Source organism: Panthera uncia, chromosome B1, assembly GCF_023721935.1.
Source record: "Panthera uncia isolate 11264 chromosome B1, Puncia_PCG_1.0, whole genome shotgun sequence".
NCBI lineage: Eukaryota > Metazoa > Chordata > Mammalia > Carnivora > Felidae > Panthera > Panthera uncia.
Window position 1 is genome coordinate 93374533 of NC_064811.1, and position 21324 is coordinate 93395856.

A 21324-nucleotide genomic window follows, 5' to 3' on the forward strand; every position below is an offset into this window, starting at 1 on the left:
ACAAGTACCACACTGCCAAAACCATCATCAAAAGGGCAAACACAGGAACATTCCTTCTTTAGGAATTCAAGTAGTTATTTTATCTTGGATCTGATTGGTTAAATGGCCTCTAATTTCCCCATGGGAGAATTTCATCAATAACTGAGACCATACTTTTCTTAACTATGTATACAATGTGCATTGTTCTCAAGCTACTTTTCTTCTTCATAGAGTAACCACAATGATTAATTTAGAGGAATTATATTTGTTACAATGTCTTTTTAGTCATTGAATATCTATACTTACAACCATTGTTTTCTAACTTTCTAAAGCTGAGTACTTTATAGGATTGTATTGAACTAGTTTATTAATCTCATTTACTGGCAAAGCATTTTGATGAAAACTGGTCTTAACTCTTCTCTTAAACATTTAAGAGTAATTCCAAAGAGTCTGAGCTCTTCAATCTAGTAACAGAGGTTTAATGGCCTGATGCAGCATATTTGATGTTACTATGGTTCAAATGTAAACTTAAACCTTGAAAAGTCTACATTTGGTTTCAGAGACATTAATAACAAATATCATTACAACAGATATGATCCACTGTAACTGAAAATTATATTTTCTTTCCACATGAACTGTTTTTTATAAGTTTTATAAATTCATTTTTAAAAAAAAGATGTATGAAAAAATAAACTTTATTCTAAATTCTGTGATTCTTTTTTTTTTAATATATTTTTTTTAACGTTTATTATTGAGAGACAGAGAGAGACAGAGCATGAGCATGGGAGAGGCAGGGAGAGAGGGAGACACAGAATCCCAAGCAGGCTCTAGGCTCAGAGCTGTCAGCATAGAGCCTGACATGGGGCTCGAACTCACAAACCGCAAGATCATGACCTGAGCTGAAGGTGGACACCTAACCGACTGAGCCACCCAGGCGCCCCTAAATTCTGTGATTCTTATCATTCCTTCCATTTAGTAAGGAATATAAAAAACTATAAAATTTTAAATGTGAATATAAATAACTTGGTAACTGTGGAAAAGTGGCATGGCATGGGAAGAAGCGTGTTGCCCTTTTACAACTGACCTAACACTGACGTGCTTCTTGGAGCTGAAGCGGATGGGATATACTCCTCCACAATAAGCTGCTCTGGCAAAAAGATCAGAATATACCATTCCACAATAAGCCACTTTGCCAAAAAGACTATTATGATCTAAAGTCAAATGAGAATCAACAAATACGTGAAGAATTCTCTGCCTTTCCCTTATCTGCCCAAAAGCAGACAATAAATTTCCCTGTGAGGAAGGTATGTGTTCCATATACCAGGGAAAGAGCAATTCTTAGCATCTAAGACAAGAATTTGACACCTTAACTGCTTCTTTTACTTTTATTCCTTTTCTAAAAACTCCCACGCACACAAACATTTATAAAAATTGTGTACCTTTCATTCTGTCAATCTTCATTTAGTCTGATTCACGTGCCTTCACGTATTGAACATAAGAGGGTATAGGAAAAACATATCCTCTCTGATAGAGCTGTGGTCAAACCTGAATAACAGTACTCAGGTAAATGAGCATTAGCAAAAGTGTTTTTCATTCTAGCATTCATCATAACATGAAAGACATATCCCAGTTTATAATAATATATCCTTGATTTATACAACAAAGATCTAACGAATTAAATCTATAAAGACATAACAAGTCTAAAAAAGTGAGTAGATGCATCTCTCTCACTAAATGCATGAAAAAAAATAAATCCCTGTTTTCCCAGCCCTGTGCAGCAGTAAGGAGGCACACCCCTGGGATGCCATAGGAGGCTAAACAGGACACCTAGACTTCTACCCTCACCTGAAAGTAATAAGATGGCACCTAATTACCCCTGCCAGTGTGGTATCAAAGGAGGCCTGATAAGAAGAATTAAATTAAATCCAGGTCTCATAAAATAATACCTAAAAGGATTTAAATTAAATACAGGGTCTCATAAAATAATACCTAAATGTCCAAGATATAATACCAAATTACATATGGTATCAAGAACCAAGAAAATTTCCATATTAATGAGAAAGAACAATATAAATACCAATACCAACACACTAATACCAACACCAATACCAACAACACTAAGATGACAAGGCTGTTGGAATTACCTGACAAGGACTTTTGATCAGCTTAATAAAAATGCTTCAGTGAGCAATTATGGACACAAACAGAAAAAATTGGAAGTCTCAGTAAAGACCAAGAATTTATAGAAAAACTAATAGTCAAAATAGAACTGAAAAAAGAATAACTGAAATGAAAAACCCAATGGATACATTCAACAGCAGAATGAAAAAAAAAAAAAAAATGAAGAAAGGACAAGTCAAAAACAGTATAAATTACCTAATCTGACCAAGAGGAAAAAAAAAAAAAATGAAGAGCCACAGGAACTTATGGGGCTATAAACAAAGGATCTAACATTCATGTTATCAAGTTCCAGAAAGAGAAGGGAAAAAAAGGGAAGGCTAAACAAGTATTCAAAGAAACAACGTCTAAAAAGTTCCCAAGTTCCCAAGTTTGGCAGAAGACATAAACCTGTATATTCAAGAGGTTAGCGAACACCAAATAAGATAAACTCTAAGAAATTCAAGCTGAGACGCATCATAGTCAAACTTCTAAAAGCTACAAAGAAAAAAATCTTTAAAATAGCTGGAGAGAAATAACACCTTACTTTTAGGGGGAAAACAGAATGACAAAAATTTTCTCATAAAAAAATCAAAGAATCCAGAAGGAATTGACACAACATTAAAAGAATATAACTGCTTACCTAGATTTTTTTTAAGTTTATTTATTTTGAAAGAGAAAATGTGAACAGGAAGGGACACACAGAGAGAGAGAGAGAGAGAGAGAGAGAGAGAGAGAGAGAATCCCAAGCAGGCTCCACACTAGTGTGGAGCCCAATGTGGGGCTCAAACTCACGAACCATGAGATTGTGACCTGAGCTAAAATCTAGAGTTGGAAGCTCAACCAACTAAGCCACCCAGGTGCCCCCTGGAATTTTTTATCTAGCAAAAATATCTTTCAGGAGTGAAGAGGGAAATCAAGATATTCTCAGAAACAAGGAAACTAAGAATTTGTTGCCAGCAAACATTTGTTGCTAGCAAAACAACCATTTCTAAAAGAATGCATAAAGGAGAAAGGAAATTAAAGAAGAAAGGAAATCATAAAAGAAGGGATCTTGGAACATCATAAAGGAAGAAAGAACAATGGAGAAAGTAAAAATATGAGCTCTGAGAAAGGACTGAAGAGGAAGTAATAACACCATATGGAGTGGTACCAAACTACAGCCACATCAACAAGCCATGGATGGACTGTGACTATGGAGAAGGAGCCTATACAGTAGGACTATGCATAATCAGAGCTTCAGTCTCTATTCTCCAGCATACACTGGTCACCAATATGGCAGACATACTTGGCTGCCTACCCAACAGGCAAAACTCCCCTATTTTCTTTTAACAAAGCCATGATCTAAGTCTTATCTGACTATACATACGGTGATTCAGGGGAGGCCAGTTCCCTCCCATTTTTAAATTTATAAGAGGTCAAAGCCTATTGTAATCCCACTCCCCTCCTCAATACTTGATTTAGGCATGGGCATGAGAAGCAGTTCTAAACAAGGATTCAATAACAGATTGTCTTCTGAGGGACTCTGCTGGAAAGGATTAACGCAATGGCATTAATACTGCCCTTTTTCCTGACTTTGAAAGTCACTGATGCCTGAAAATGAGGTAGCCAACTTGAGAACCAGCTCACATACTACAGAAAACAAACAGAAAGGCAGAAAAAACTTGATTTCTTAATGATATCACTGAAGGGCTGAATTAACCAAATTTTTTTGAATTAACCAAAATTTAACACTAACCTTTCTTTAGATTCGTAAGAAACAGTATTTTTTCTTGTTTCCCAAACACATGAAAATGCTAGACAATAGTCCATTATATGAATTTACCATACTTATGCAACTGTTTCTCTATTATTGGATCCTTAAGTTGGCTTTCTTTCTTTTTTCCCCATTATAAAAGCTGATGCAGTGAACATATGAACATATTTTGGCATAAAGCTTCATCTAAATTTAGATAAATTTAGGGTATACTTTCCATGGACTTTGTTTATAGAAGTGAAATTACTATGTCAAATGGTATGGACATTTTATATTCCATAAATTGTGTTCCTTTTAAACCCCTACCAGCCACGTGTATTGCCTGTCTCACGATATCCCAGTTGGGCAGAGCAAACTTATTTATTCTAGTTAACAGAACTTCATTTACAAATTCGGATTAGTCTAAGTCAATCTTGGTAATTCTATTCCTCTTGCCAGTGACTAGTTATGGGTTGGCATGTGACCCAGTCATGGCCCATGAGACAAAATGGGAAATTTACTGGGTAAATATTTTATTCTTATAAAGAAGAAGAGACAGGGCTGCCTGGGTGGCTCAGTTGGTTAAGCATCCGACTTTGGCTCAGGTCATGATCTCATGGCTTGTGAGTTTGAGCCCCACTGTGCTGACAGCTCAGAGCCTGGTGCCTGCTTGGGATTCTGTGTTTTCATCTCTCTCTGCCCCCAACCTGCTCCTTCTCTCTCTCATTCTCTTTCTCTCTCTCTCAAAAATAAACATCAAAAATTTTTTTTTTAAAAAGAAGAGACAATGTCTTCCACTGGATATTAGCATGTCTGTATATAATACCTTGAACCATACCAATCTGAGAAGAAAGTCAATAAGCTGAAGTAAAAGATGGGAGGCTGATATTGTTGTTGAACCCCTGAATAAACTACCCTCAAGAATCCTTCCTTGCATCTTTTTTCCATTATTTTAATTATAATGTATTTATTTTTAATTTATTTATCTGAGTATAGTCGACATACAGTGTTGCATTAGTTTCAGGTACATCTCTATACATTATACATTCACAAGTGTACCTACCATCTCTCACCATATAACACTATTATAATATCACTGAAAATATTCCCTTATGTCTTTAATTCCTGTGACTTATTCATTCCCTAACTGGAAGCCTGTATCTCCTACTCCCCTTCACTCATTTTGCCCATTCTCACCAACTCCCTTTCCTCTGGCAACCATCAGTTGTTCTCTGATTCTGCTTTTTGTTTGTTTATTCACTTGTTTTTGTTTTTTTTTTTTTATATTTCACATGTGAGTGAAATCATATGGTATTTGTCTTTCTCAGTCTTACTTATTTTACTTAGCATAATACCCTCTTGCTCCAACCATATTGTTGCACATGGCAAGATGTCATCCTTTCTTTGTGGCTGTGTAATGTTCCACTGCATATGTGTGCATGTGTGTGTATGTATATACATACCACATGTTATTTATCCATTCATATACTGATAGACACTTAAGTTGCTTCCATAACTTGGTCATTGTAAATAATGTTAAAATGAACATAGGGATGCATGTATCTTCTCAAATTAGTGTTGCCATGTTCTTTAGGTAAATACCCAAAGAGTGGGATAATTAGATAATATGGTATTTCTATTGTTAATTTTTGGAGGAACCTCCATACTGCTTTCCACAGTGGCTGTATAAATTTACATTTCCACCAGTAGTACACAAGGGTTCCTTTTTCTCCATATCCTTTTTAACACTTGTCTCTTGTGTATTTGGTTTTAGCCATTTAGGTGTAAGGTGATATCTCCTCGTGGTTTTAATTTGCATTTCCCTGATGATTAGTGATGTTGAGCATCTTTTCATGTGTCTCTTGACTTTCTGTATGTTTTCTTTGGAAAAATGTCTATTCAGGTCCCCTATCCATTTTTTAAATTGGATTGTTTTGCTTGTTTGTTTAGTATTGAGTTGTATAGATTCTTTATATATTTTGGATATTAACCCATTATTAGATATACCATTTGCAAATATCTTCTCCCATTCAGTAAGCTGTCTTTTTGTTTGGTTGATGGCTTCCTTTGCTGTGCAAAAGTTTTTTATTTTCATGTAGTCCAACAGTTTATTTTTGCTTTTGTTTCCTTTGCCTTAGGAGACATAGCTAGAAAAAATGTTGCTATGGCTCTTATCAAAGTTATTGGTCTTTAATCCATTTTGAGTTTATTTTATGTGTGGTGTTAGTTTCATTCTTTTGCATGTAGCTGTCCAGTTTTCCCAGCACTATTTATTGAAAAGACTGGCTTTTTCTCCATTTTCCATATTCTTGCCTTTTTTATCATAGAGTAACTGACTATATAAATATGGGTTTATTTCCAGGCCCTCTATTCTGTTTCATTGATGTATGTATCTATTTTTGTGCCAGTACCACAGTGTTTTGATTACTACAGCGTTGTAGTATATCTTGGACTCTGGGATTGTGATACCTCCACCTTTGTGCTTCTTTTTCAAGACTGCTTTGGCTATTTGGGGTTTTTGGTGGTTCCATACAAATTTTAGAATTATTTTTTCTAGTTCTACAAAAAATGCTCTTGATATAGGATGGCACTGAATCTGTAGATCACTTTGGGTAGTGACAACATTTAAATAATATTAATTCTTCCAATCCATAAGGGTGGAGTATCTTTCTATTTGTTTATGTCATCTTTAATTTCTTTTGTCAATATTTTATAGTTTTCAGATTACAGGTCTTTCACCTTCGTGGTTAAGTTTATTCCTAAGCCTTTTATTCTTTTTGGTGCAATTATGAATGGAACTGTTTTCTTAATTTCTCTTCTACTTTGTTATTAGTGTATAGAAACACTACTGGTTTCTGCATATTAATTTTGTATTCTGCATCTTGACTTCTAATTACTTCTAATAGTTTTTTGGTGGAGTCTTTAGGGTTTTCTATGTATGCTATCATGTTATCTATAAATAGTGAAAGTTTTACTTCTTCTTTACCAATATGGATGCCTATTATTTCTTTTTCTTGTCTGATTACTGTGGTTAGGACTTCCAGATTATGTTGAATAAAACTGGTGAGGTGGACATCCTTATCTTGTTCCTGATCTTACAGAAAAAAGTCCTCAGTTTTTCACCACTGAGTATGAGGTTAGCTATGGTTCTTTTTACATAAGACAATAAAGTGGGTATACATAGCCCAAAATATTCAATGGAAAATTAGCTCACATCAGCCCTTTGTATGCCCAAAGATAAAACTGATGACTGCTTATAATATCACTGTGAACAATCCAAACAATTGACTCATAACTGTTTCACCTATTTAGATTAACTTAAGTTTTAAATAAACACTCCCGAACAGTCACATTTTTTCAAAAGAATTAGAGTGAATGTTATTTGAAGAACACCTAAAAAAACTACACAGTCATTAATTTAGACTATAAATTAGAAAAAAAAATATTTAATTAAAAGTGGTTTTCAAATAGCAAAAATAAATGAACACAAAGTGTGTTGTACTTACAAATCAAACACCAAATAATGGAAGCCCTCTTCTGATATGCTGTCATGAAGTCGCACTAAAAATATAAATAAAGAAATAATTTTTAAAAAAGAGAAAAAAGTTCATGTTATATGTATAATGATGATGAACATTAAATTAGGCTTCTAATGGGCATTTGTCTCCTAACTAAAAATGTTGGCAACACTCTTTCTTCTAGGCTCTGATAAGTGAATATCCTTTACAACAGGGCTTGGGTTCAGACAAACCCAAGTTTTAAGTTCTAATTCTGACAATTATTAACTATGTGAGCTTAATCAAATTAATCAACTTATAATGATAATAGTACCTATACTTTATAAAATGGTTGAGAAAGTTAAATGAGACAATAATAGTAAAACAATCTACATATTACTCAGTGAATAATAAATATTAATGATTGCTACAATATATACCTATCTATTCAAAGTGACCAGGTTCTACCAATTCTCCCACTTAGAGTCTCTTCCTTGTCATTCTCTTTGCTATCTCCCTAGTCCAGGTCTTCAACAATTCATGCCTTGATCAATACAATAGGCAGAAAGAGGGATCATTTTAAGAGTCTAGTAAGTGGTCTCCTTGTGTCTGCTCTCCTCATCCCTATTTGAAGGGAGGTGGAGACGGGGGGGAGTGTCTACATAGCAATTCCTAGCCAACCTGTCAAAAGAGTTTTTATTATGGTACTTCTAAACTCAAGTGACCAAAATCCATTTAGCAAGTCATCAGCCAAAAATATATAGGTAGAAATTCTAATAAAATAATCTATCAGCTCCTCAAATTCACACTTTTTTAAATTTTCCAATGAGCTAGACTTACACTGATAAGTAGCCAAAACAAATGTTTGCTCTTCTGAACTGGAAGCACTCATTACCTACTGTAGCTCTAAAGTAAACTAACTACACATGTAGAACTTACATACTGCTTTTTCTGCTGTTTATTTTTGCATAAGTCCCCTTCCTCCCCCAACTCATTCCCATAGATAGCAAACTCTTCCTATTTATCAAAATAACTTGGGGTGGCCTGACCTTCATTGGGAGAAACAGAGGGCAGAAAAAGCAAAACACACGCACGCACACACACACACACACACACACACACACAACCCAAACCACACCAAACCAAACAAACAAACCCACAAAACCTGTAGGACATACTGCTTTTGAAAAGTTACCACAAAAGGGTAATGATATCTACCAGAACCTGTCTTTACTATGTTCCTTATGAAATGATGGCCACCACATAGAAAATGTGGATTCCAAAGAACATTTATATTGTCCCACAAACTACAATGATCCAGAGAGGGAGTCTGCAGTACCATGAAATTCCCAAGCTCATAGACTTAACATAATCTCCTTTGTTTACAATCCAAATCCAACCCCTTCAGATATCATCTCTGACCCGCAATTAAAATCTTTTCTGAGGGGCGCCTGGGTGGCTCAGTCGGTTAAGCGTCTGACTTTGGCTCAGGTCATGATCTCACGGTTTCGTGAGTCCAAGCCCTGCGTCGGGCTCTGTGCTGACAGCTCAGAGCCTGGAGTCTGCTTCCGATTCTGTGTCTCCTTCTCTCTCTGCCCCTTCTCCACTTGTGCTCTGTCTCTCTCTGTCTCTCAAAACTAAATATAAATTTTTAAAAAATTAAAAAAAAAATCTTTCCTGAATCTGTCTTCAGAAAATTTTCCAAGGTAGAGAAAACTTTTGTTCCATTACATAGAATTTCTTTCTCATCAATACTACCATACAGGTATCTTATTTCATAGGTTTTTTTGAATCCCTCACAGAAATCTGGCACATAGTAGATGGTCTTTCATAAAACTGCTCTGAGCACTTACTATATATATGCTAGGCATTCTTCCAAGTTCTTGGACAGAAACTTTCACCAAAGCCCAATATACCTAAAATAAAACTATTGATACCAAACAATTCTCCCATAACTATAATTGTGTGAAGGGTATTCTGCAGTTTACCAATATCAAAGATGCCTACAACCTTTGTTTAAACTTATACTTCCAAAGAAAATCAAAATTTAGGCCCAATGATGTGTCTTCTGTTCATAGTCATTCAGCATACTAAGGAAAGTCAGGTCATAAGTGATAATTCAGTGGCTTTCTCAAATGACAGTCTCAGAGATACCTCACTGAGCAACTGTAATACAACCTGTATTTAAATAAGTTCAAAGAATGGTATGTCTACTTAAGCTATTCTACAAAAAGATGTTTTTTTTGTGTAAATAGGTTAAATGAAACAGTTAAAATGAAAAGAAAAAAATCACAATGTGAGAAAGAAATGATTACTTCTTTCTTCCACTGTCTCAAAATAAAAACTTCAAGTGGAAATGAGCAACTCAGATTTTCAGACCAAAGAGTGGCGGCGCTAAACAGAAGTGGAAATTTCAGGTACAACTGGAGAAACAGTATTACTTTCTGGTTCTATCTGGAATAAAATTTTCTTAGTATCATTATCACTACCTTATTAATACTTGGAAATAATCATCATTTAGAAATAAATTATTTTTTGAACAAGTCAAGAGTTGCTCAGATGCAAGCCTAATGATTAAACATATATTTTTTGGTGAAAATCGGTTTCACAAAAGCATTTAGCCAGTAAGCACATAATAATGCTTAAGGACAAATCATTAGACACAAGTTCACTACTTTTGTATTACACAATTCCAAAATAATCTCCACTATTTCTACCCAGTCATTTGACCAGGTGAGATTCATTATGAATGAGTGATGTTATTGATAAAGCAGAAAACAACTAGCATCACCTTTACTTGGAATAAATATATATACATTCACTTTCTTCCCTCATTCCTTCCTTATGACCTCCCTATTTCCTTCCACTCTCTTTAAAATAACTAAAAAACAAAACTAAATGAAATGCCCACAATTTTCATTTCATTTTATTAACCAAATTATGTAATTTCATCTTCACACAGATGCATTCCACATGTTTACAATTACTCTGAGGATGGGTTGGTTTCCTTTTGAAACTTTGAACTCTTTATCTATTATTCTCAGAGTGGATGTTTCTATCATCTGAAGACAGTGTCTTACACACCCACAGATATTATCTTTTTCTCTTCGAGCCTTTTCTGTCTGTCAAAATTATCCATCTTCCATCCATTTCCTCTTTTTAACAGTTTGTCAAGGGTTGAAAATTGTGTTTACTTTCACAAAAACTTACTCTCTATAAATGACTGTCAATTCATTTATATGCTTAAGAAAATACAGGGCGCACTGTTCACCACAGATGCTAACCCAAGATTGGCAGCATGGCTGGCCTTGAGAGGACCGTGGCTGCTCCATGGTGGAACATGCTGTGCTATGTTCCTGCTATGACTGCCCTCCGTTATCACCATAAGCAGTTCATACAGGCACACACAGTTAACCTTATCACACTCGTCACTAAGGTGCTTCCAGAAAAAAATGTTAAAGAGGATAATGAGAAAAGCATTTGAGAACACAGCTTATAATACCTCTGGTAGTCATTCTTTTCTGAAGTTTCCTCAAAGGTAAAATCAAGTCATGAATGAACAAGTTTTCATAAATGGAAACAGTGTAACCGTTTTTATCCAGAATAAAATGTTAAATTCTGGAGCATTAAGTATGAGACTTACAGGGGGAGCAAAGGGGTTTCTGAGGCTGAAATGTTTCCAAGATTCATTTGACCCATGGCTTTTTCCTTTCTCTTCCTCATATATTATCAATTTGGTAGTTTGCGTTCAAATTACCATGGGATCACTGCTTTCTCTTCCTGTCCTATATTCTTGCATGATTTCACTGCAGTTTCTAGCTAAGTACTACTTATACAAAGGGGCCAAATAGAACAAAATAGGACTTTATAATTATCAGAGAAACTAATTTTATGTAAATGTGAAAGAAGTTTCCTATTTAATACTTCTTCTCATTTAAGGGGTTAAAAGGTATAAAATAACTACAGCGCTGTGTCAACACAGTGCAAATACTTTTTCCAAGAGTTAGTTAATATATACAACCTTTCCCATCACCTTTTACAGATGAATGTGCACAGGCTTAGAGAGCTGAAGGAAACTTCTAAGGCTTAACAACTAGTAACTGGCTAGGCTATGACCATAATCCAGAGCTGGAGGATTCCAAAGATCTGGTTCTTGCTCAGAATACTATATGGACCCTCTAAAATACATTTGTCAACAAACTACCCCCTGCTCCAAATACATCAAAAAGTATTAATTGGTTTGTCAGGATAAAGTAATATTTAAAAAAGAAGTAGACAGGAAAAAAATAGTTATGGTGGTTACAGAAAGAAAAGCAGTGCTAAAAAAAACCCCTATTTACACAAAAAGAGAAAAAATATATTTTAAATGTTTATTCATTTATTTTGAGAGAGTGTGTGTGTGATCAGGGAGGGGTAGAGAGAGAGAGGGAGGGAGGGAGAGAATCCCAAGCAGGCTCTACACTGTCAGCTTGCAGCCCTTCAGGGCTCAGTCCCACGAACCATGAGATCATGACCTGAGCTGAAATCAAGAGTCAGATGCTTAACTGACTGAGCCACACAGGCTCCCCAAAAAGAGAAAAATATTTTGAGTTTAGGAAGTTTAAAATGTGATGCTGTATTTCTCTATGTAGTCCCTAAATCCCTAGAAAATTGTTAATTCTCCTCTTCCAATTAGGAATGTTAGAATTTCCAGTGACTCAGTTATTTTACCTGATAGGACATTTAATGTACTGAAAATCCTAAATACTTAAAGAATCTAAAAATCCTATATAATTATGATGACCTAGGAAAAGGCAGACGTGTGTGTATGTGCATGTTAGGAAGTGAAAATGAGTGTGAAAGGGAGAAAAGGGAAAGACTGGGAGAATTAAACTCTAAATAGAAGCCATGTCACAATTGCTTATTAGGTACATCTTACCTATTTTCAGGACACATATTAAGAACACTCTGTCAAAAAGTGAACATATTCTTTCACGGTGATTTATTATCTTAAAAAAGACTAATAGGATACAAAGTTACATGTTCCAATTTTAGTATACTTCCTTCCCTTTTCATTTCCTAAAAGCATCCTCCAAATACAATCAAGGGTGGTAATTATGATTTTGTGAAGTTATTTATACAACTTATCATTTAGTTCAATATACTGCTTATTACTCTTCCATTCAACCATACTCACTACCTGCTGTTCTCTACTAGAATTTATTATGGAGATGTGACAGCCTATTACATTGGCGGCTCCCAATTGACCATGTCTATCAGTACTCATGTCCTTGTGCAGTTCTCTCCCACACTGACTCTGAATTTGGCCCTGTGACTTGCTTTGTGTGATTAGCATGTGTGATACAAACAAGAGATTTCATAAGCTGTTGTACATTGGAGTTTGTCCTCTTGGAAACCACATGTTATGCTAAAAGGAAGTTTGATACAGACTTAGACAGGAAGTCACAGGGAGAGAAACCCTGGAGAATAAAAGGCCATATTGACAGCCCATCACTAGCAGAGCTCATTGGTGAAGGCAATTGCAATTGTGACCTCAGTTATACCAAGTGGAGTAGAGCTACTATCCAACTGAATCCAGTCAGTCCACAAAGTCAGGAGAAATAATAAACTGATGTTATTTTAAGCCATTAAATTGGGAATGGGAGTTGTTAGCCAACAATAGATAAATAAAAAGGAAAGACAATCTGAAATTTGTGATTGGCCCATTGTCCTCAAAGAATTGCAATTTTTTTAGCAAAAAAAAAAAAAAAAGAATACTTTTCATCAAAATATGAGTTATTAGAAATCTCTAAAACTAAACATGACAGGGCAATGTTGTCAATGTTATCATAATACTAATAAAATAATTCTGGTGCAGAACAGATGCATTGCATTTGCATAATCACTATTTCTCAGCTCTGAGCAATAGTCCTGGTTATGAATGAAGTAGATTTTGTATTTTTAACTTTACTATGTTACAAGGATTGAGGTAGCTGAATTTGGTTCACATACTGGGATGGAAAAATGGCAGCTTGTAAGTCAGATACTTTTTATATTCCCATCAGCAATTAATTATATTTCAGAGCTAGAGCAAGCACTATCAAGTTATGGCCAAACAATGTGCCATAACTTTCTCAGAAGAGGGATGCCAACATTGAGTTCATTTGTTAATGAAAAAAAAAAAAATACACACACATACACACACACACGCACACATCTCAAACATTACAACTTTCAAATGGCACTATTCTAGAGACCCATTGAGCTCAACCATTACTAATGGCTCTTTTGTGACAAGGCTGATCATTTCTAGAGAGAAAAGTTTTCAAACAGACATAAAAGCACTGAAAACCAAATTCAAAATCAAAGTAACATTTCTAAAAACCTGAAGGCAAATCTGCATGTGCATGTTTTCCCAATTTCTATTTCCTATAACACAAATAATACAGTGGATAAAACAATACCACTTAAAATATATTAATTTATGTTTGTATATTTGAAAAATATATGCACTCTGCTTCTTTGAGATATGGATTTGTGCACACTGTTCATTTTATTTTGAGTAAAAACATAGGCAGTCAAGAGACTTGTAGCACATATACTTTGATGTTCTTTTTTGTCTTAATATGACACTTTTTAAATTTACACATAAAAAGTAGGAATTGGACTTAGCTGGCTAAGGCAAATAAATAAAACTGTACAGGCACAGAAACCACAGTCTATCCTAATTTTAGATATTTGAACACAAATTCCTGAAATTGCATTAAGGATATGCATTTTTGATAAATACTTACCAATATACCCCATTAATAAATGCCACATGAACCACTATTTAGTACTCAAATGTTAAAACATCAGAAGTCCAAAAACTGTTTTAATAAAATTTCAAATATTTTCTTGTCATGAGAAGAAAATGTTTTTAAACTCAACTAACCTTAAACTATGTTTAAAACCAATTCAGTGCTGGAACACCCAGGTGGCTCAGTCAGCTAAGTGTCTGACTCTTAGTTTCCACTTAGGTCATGATCACGGTTTTGTGAGTTCAAGCCCCATGTCAGGCTCTGCACTGATGGTGTGGAGACTGCTTAGGATTTTCTCTCTCTCTCTCTCTCTCTCTCTCTCTTTCTCTCTCTGCCCCTCCCCCACTTGGGCTGTCTCTGTCTCTCTCAAAATAAATAAATAAACTTAAAAAGAAAAAGGCAATTCACTGCTTATACTTAAGAAAAAGAAACTATTTTAAAAATCAAAATTACTACATGAAAACTCAGTGGAGAATGTCATCCATATTAATTTTAAAATTATTTTAATAGTACACACAAAAAGTCATTGGATTCAAAGATCAGTGCTGAAAGTCAAACATATCATATCAGCTCTGTCAACCGTAATCTCCTCCCTTATTCCCAAATTCTCACCCCATTTCCTGGTTCCAGATGAAAAACAAAGTATAGATTAACTTCAGTATCTATAAGATGAGGTTAGTAATATTTAGGGCTGACTAGAACAAACCAGGAGATTTTCTACTAGGCCAGAGCTAGTCATAAACTCAGATTATCCAAAAGACCTTCTGGCTGGTCAAAGTATCTATTACTCAGGAAAATTTCAACCTTGGAAGATGAAAGAAAGTGAGGAGACATGACCAGTGGTTGCTAATTATAAGGCTACCTGCTACAGCAATCACATGACACCATGAACAACATGAGAGAGCAAGCAATCCTTTTGCTTAAAAAAGCCATAAAGGGTTAAACAGAATTTCAGAGATGGTTAATCAAATAGAAAAGTAAATGGATCATTCATGTAATACACTTTACTGCTCCCTTTTAATAAAATTGTATATGTGAGGAGAAATTAAATTATAGGTTTATTATTAAGCCTAGTAATATCTAGAATTTTCTTTAAAAAACATTTCAAGATTATCTTGTTGCATATTTTAATTGCATGATTCCATTTTACTTATTATAATTTGTTTTTTGGAAAAGTGATTTCATTTCTCAGAAAAGTTAGTATTTATTTCAAGATTCCTTTGTTTAAAAAAACTCTTTCCTCTTTCAATTATGCATGAATATTATTTATGTATTTCAATAAGTGATTCCAGCTTTCTTCATTATCTTTTTCCTGGTTTTACCCTTTAGTTATTCCACCTTCTCATGCTTATATAAAGCTAATCAGTGATCACTCATTGATATTCTTAAGTATTAGGAATATTTAAAAAGGAAGAGAAGCTGCTGTCATCATGACTTGCATATCATAAAAATCTTAAGATGGTGCACTTGAGGACCTAACAGTGTTGGACCAATACCATTTTTTTGTTAAATTTATTCAAACTGTACACACCTATCTACTATGTATTAAATGTGTAAGACTGTCAGGTTAAGAAGACAAGAAATGGCCATTGGTAATTCCTCAGCCCTAAGTACCTGAATAGCACTCCTATCTTTCAGATTCTAGAAGCCAATGCAGGTTCAAGCACTCTGCCTCCTGCAATCTGGGTCAAAAAGAGAAGCCCGATTGATAATTTCACACCAGGCTGCTCAGTTGGCTCCCTATTTGACAGCAACACATAAACACATGAAATGTCTTAAAGTAATACAGTACCTAGCTACACTTTAAGATTAAACAAAGGCTATGTGATTTATGGTAAACTAAGGCTATCACACAGGAAGGAGGCTGCATCATGCCAAAGAACAGACAAGATAACCATCTTTTCTTCAAAGTGCACATCAAGAAAGCATTTAAAAAATATATATATATTGAAGTGCATTTCACATTTAAGGTAAGTATAGCTTTGTGAAACTTGACTTTTATACATATATATTGTACACTGGGTCATGATGTAACCACATAACTGTAGATCACAGGAAAAAGGCTTGATAAGCACTGGGTTACATGATCCTTTAAGAGGATCCTGTAAGGTCCTTTCCAACTTTAAGTTTTTACATTTCAACATTTCTGCATGATTATGACTAATAAATGGTACACGAAATAAATAATATAGTGATTACCAATACAAGGTTGAATACAATCCCCTAAATGTAAGACTTTTTCCTCCTCAAACAAATTTAAGTTTAAACACACTTCATTTTATTTTGGATTTGCTCTTAATGAGTAACTGGAGAGAAAGCTTAAAACACTTATCTTGCCAAATTTTTAATAAATCTCTGAAAAATTTACAGAGCAGATAAATTGCTTTTCTGACAACAGCCCTTGGAGCAGAGAGTGAATGGAAAAACGTATTAGATCATCCTCTCTTTGTGGCTTACTACCATATTATCTTCACACTTGCAACAAATTTTCCCTGAAGACATACAAGCCCAAATGCTCTCATCTTCCAATTACTATTTGGTTTTCAATTAACTATTTTTATGCTGAAATTACTTAAAAAGATCAGCTTATTTCCTGTGTATAATATACATAAATGTAAAAAAAAAAAAAATACCGTGATCTTAGGCTCATAAAACTGAAGAAAAACATGAAAGTTATATATGAATTTATTCACAAATTTGATACCATTGGAATAATAAAGGATATTAATAAATATAGCTATGGGCACTGTTAACACCAGTCAGTACCAGTCAGTCTCAGGTACCTGGTAACATATTTTTGCATAAGCATTCAATGGAACAGTTAGTTTACCTAGATCAATGATTTTTTTTAAGATTAATTTTTCCTTACCACGAAATCATGGAAGTTATAACAAATGTCAGACATCCCAAATATGGGGGCATTTGTCTGCCTCAAAGACATCTCTAACTAAATAAGCCCAAAGAATTTACGATCTTCCCTCTAAAACCTGCTTTACCCAGTGTCTTCCATATCTTTCTAGTTGCTCAGGATAAAAAAAACTCAGCGTAATTCTTAAGCAAATTCTTCAAAATATATACTGGAAAAAAAAATTTGTTTCTACCCTGTCCCCTCACTGTCCTTACAACAGCAGCCAGAACAATCCTGTTAAAACTGAAGGCTGATTATCTGTCCCTCTGCTCAGAACCTCCAATGGCTCTCCAACTGCCTCTGAGTAAAAGCAAAAATCCCATCTGTGGTGTATAAGATGCTTCAAAACCCACCCCCCTCCCCCCCCATCATCTCCTTGGCCTCTCCCACCACCATTCCTCCTCTAGTTTACTGCTCTCCAACCACAGTGGCCTCCTTGCTGCTTCTGGAGAACTCCTGGCAAACTCTTGCCTCGACTTTGCACTTGCTGTTTCCTCTGCCTGGAACCCTTTTCCCCCAGATATGGCTCACTACCTCACCTCCTTCAAACCGCTACTCAGTTTTTCACCTTTTTGTAAATAAAGTTTAACTGGAGCACAGCCTCGTCGTCCATTTGTTTACGTATTAAAATTGATGGGTGCCTTCAAGCTACAACTACAGTATTGAACAATTGCAGCGAAGACCATATACCCAGGAAACTGAAAATATTTACTATTTGGCCCTTTATAAAAAAAGTTTGCTGACCCCTAGAGTAGAAGAAAAAATCACTGAAAGGGAGAGAATCCCTTGTAAAAGGCCTGGGTGTGGCACAAATAATCTGTGTAGCTAAATATAAACCCACCAAGACTGAGGATTACAAGTGGGGAAGGAGAGAACATTGTCAATCAGCTCCTACACAACACAACAAAGAGGGGCGGGTACCAAAAGAATGGCAGGAAATGGCTACACTAGAAAGCGTAGGATGTCATAATCTGAGAAAATGTTTCAAAGATAGGGTGGTGGAAGGATGGAGGTGGGGGATATTGAGGGAGGAGGTGTTAACAGTGGTTTTACAAAAGCAGTGAAGAGCAAGAAAACACCTATCCACCCCCAGGTGCAGCAGCATGTAGAGGAAAGAGAAAACAGCCAACTCAAGAGAAAGCCAGACTGCAGTCAGCACAAGAAGCAGAAATGAACATTCAGAGATGACTGGGAGAACAGAGGGCATTTTGCAAATATTATGGCGTCAGTTTTATTATTGTATGATTAAACTGAAAAAACTAATAAAAGGTATGAAAAGTTGGCAATATTCTCACAGTCTAGATATCAACCAAATAGTTCATCAAATTGTTAAAGATTCTTTCTTTGATCAATTTTCATATTTATTTTTTTCTTTTTTTAGGAGAGACATGTCTTTAAATATTTTTTTAATTTTTTTAATGTTTATTTATTTTTGAGAGAGAGAGGGAGAGACCGTAAGAAAGGGAAGGGCAGAGAGAGAGGGAGACACAGAATCTGAAGCAGGCTCCAGGATCTGAGCTGTCAGCACAGAGACCAACGCAGGGCTCTAACCCACAAACCGTGAGATCATGACCTGAGCCCAAGTCGGACACTTAACTGACTGAGTCACCCAGGTACCCCTAAATATTAATTTTTAAAGATCACATTTAAGGAATATGAGTTTCTGTCATTTTCTATCATATTCCTTGGGGATTTCTAATCTTATTAAAGTGCTGCTGTGGTTTTAAATGTTTATGCATATGTCCTGTATCTTAGCATCTAAATTACAGAATAATCTGATCTTATTCATTCATATCATAATGATTTTAATATATTCAAATTCAGTTTTAATTTTTCCTTCTTGGTTATTTTCCAGATAGGAAAAAAAAAGACACATTTTTAATTTGTTCTTAATAAAAACTACATGATATTAATTTTATTTTTAATGGAAACTGGTTTTGCCATCTCTACTCCTAAGCAAAATTTATGTCAAACTGTTCTTTAATGCTGAACAAAAAAACATTAACAGGAAATACATTTCAGATGTAGTTGGTAAGTATTTTTACTTCTATAATCCTGACTACAGTCTTCATTTAGAGATTCTAAGCTTGTAGCATAAATGTCTAAGGAACTTTTTGAAGGTTGCACCTAATATTTTTAAGAAATAAAGTTCTTATTAGAGGTGGGGAGTTCATTCTTTCAGCCTCCCAGCCAGTTTATTTGAATGCCACATGCTGGGGCCATAGCTATGAACAAGTCAGTGGTGATACCAGACCTCACACCGGTATCACCAATCTTTGGGACAAAATCCCCTTGCTAACTTTGTGATTTCGTAGTCTTGATTATCAGATTCACAGCTTTATAAAAGCACACCCCGATAGTTTTATTTTACAGTCTCTTCTCATTATGCACCCCTATGGGAACACAGGAAGACAACAAGGACGAGGTGGCCAACAAATCTAAACAAGGCATCAATGATAACTAAAGGCACTCCAAAACAGCATCACCTATGAGTGGCTACTAAATCAACAGTCTTTATTTACTGACTAATTGGTTTCATCACACTAATAGATCCACCTGATTTTCCTTTTTTCCTGGATTGACTTGCTGAGAAAATTTAACAAGGTGTTTAACCTGAAAGATAAATTTCCCAGTAAATAGCAATTTAGCATCCCCTGTGAGCTAGCCACATCATCATCCACAAGGCAGCAATCATTCCAAAATGTGAATATGATTATATTACACTTGCGAGCCTTAAAATTCCTCGGTGTCTTCCTTCTGATTTATCACATCATTTATCATCTACACCGGGACATTTTGAGAGTAAAAGAAGGTGATTAATTTTTACACCAGTCAATCAGGACAGCCCTTGGAAAAGAGGTTAGTGTGGTCACCCCACCCACCAGGCTCTACCCCTTCAACTGTCTTTATGCTTGCCCCTCCAGTTCCTTCCAGCCACAGAGGTCCTCTTCCAGACTCAGGTACTCCGTTCCCTCATGTAACAAGCCACATCTCCACTGGTAATTCTTTGCTTGGCCATCTCTTTCCTACTCTCCAACTTAACCCCTAGCTATCCTTCAGAATTTATTTTAAGCATCACTTTGTCAGGAAAGTCTCCTCTGGCCACCCAAACAAACGCTCATAGCGCCTCCCATCTCTCTTTCATAGCACTGGAAACACCTGCAATGATACATTTTGATTGTGTGATCCTTTGACTAGCATCGTCTTCCTGCTTCACTGATCTCCTCAGGTGACTGGATTCCTATGTCCCCAGGAAACACTTTCATAGTATCAGACACCTCGATTAAAACAATGCATATATACCACAAACCTGCAAATGGGCAAAAGGATGAATACATGTCTCGTGACTATCATAATGGAACACTATCTAACTGGCTTACCCAAGGATCACCCAATTCTCTAAGATAGTATCTTTATTCTGTTTTAGTATTTACTATTGATTACGTTCTAAGCAAGAATGTGTAAACTGTGGTCCACCGGCCAAATCAGGGTAGCAGCAGTCTGTTTTTGTACAGCCCATGAACTATTTTTGGTTTTGGGGTTTTGGTTTTGTTTTGTTTTGTTTTCTTTACATTTTTAAGGGAATGAAAAAACAAGTAAAACAAAAATGTATGATACAGGCCAAAGACCTTATATGGCCCACAAACCTAAAATATTAACTGCCATACAAATAAAGTTTGCCAATCTGTAGATTAGGCTATTTCACTTCTACAGATGACAGTGCAAATGACTCTTGTCCGATAGCAATGCAAATGAATGTTCTGTTATAGAAATATAAATGGATTCTCAAAGGTTATAGTTTTATTGCCTATAGGGCAATAATCAGTTTAGTACCATAGCAATGACATTCCAGAATTCTGTGACTATAAATATTTCTGTCACTCTGGCATTGACATTCTGCTAGTTCCCTCATTAATTAGTTAAGCAAATCTCTGATATTTTAGATAATATAGAATGACTTAATAGGTGTATAGTATCACATTATATGATCACCACAATCTACTTAACCATTCCCCTCCAGAAGGACACTTGGATTGTTTTCAGCCTTTTTTCTTTGGCCCCATTGTTATCACTTGTCCTCAGTGAGCTTCTCATTGTTTATTAAATACACACATAACAACATAGGAGCCGTGTTTGGCCCAGAGGTATTTAACTGATCATCTGTTGTTTGTACTTTATACTCTAGACAAGCAAGGTTTCTTGCTCTTCCCTAAGGGACCTACCCTTTTTGACCTTTGAGACCCAAGAGCTTCCACTCCTAGAATGTTA

General features: G+C 35.4%; 1 protein-coding gene across 12 annotated transcripts in view; it reads right to left on the reverse strand.

Annotated features, from left to right (window-relative positions):
- The window catches only part of CAMK2D (calcium/calmodulin dependent protein kinase II delta), a 312759-nt gene that overhangs the window by 147066 nt on the left and 144369 nt on the right, over positions 1-21324 (reverse strand). For all 12 annotated transcript variants that reach the window (XM_049631079.1, XM_049631068.1, XM_049631071.1 and 9 more), the window contains exon 4: positions 7378-7432. In XM_049631079.1, the coding sequence (XP_049487036.1) occupies positions 7378-7432 (55 nt within the window). The remainder of the gene's footprint in view (positions 1-7377; positions 7433-21324) is intronic.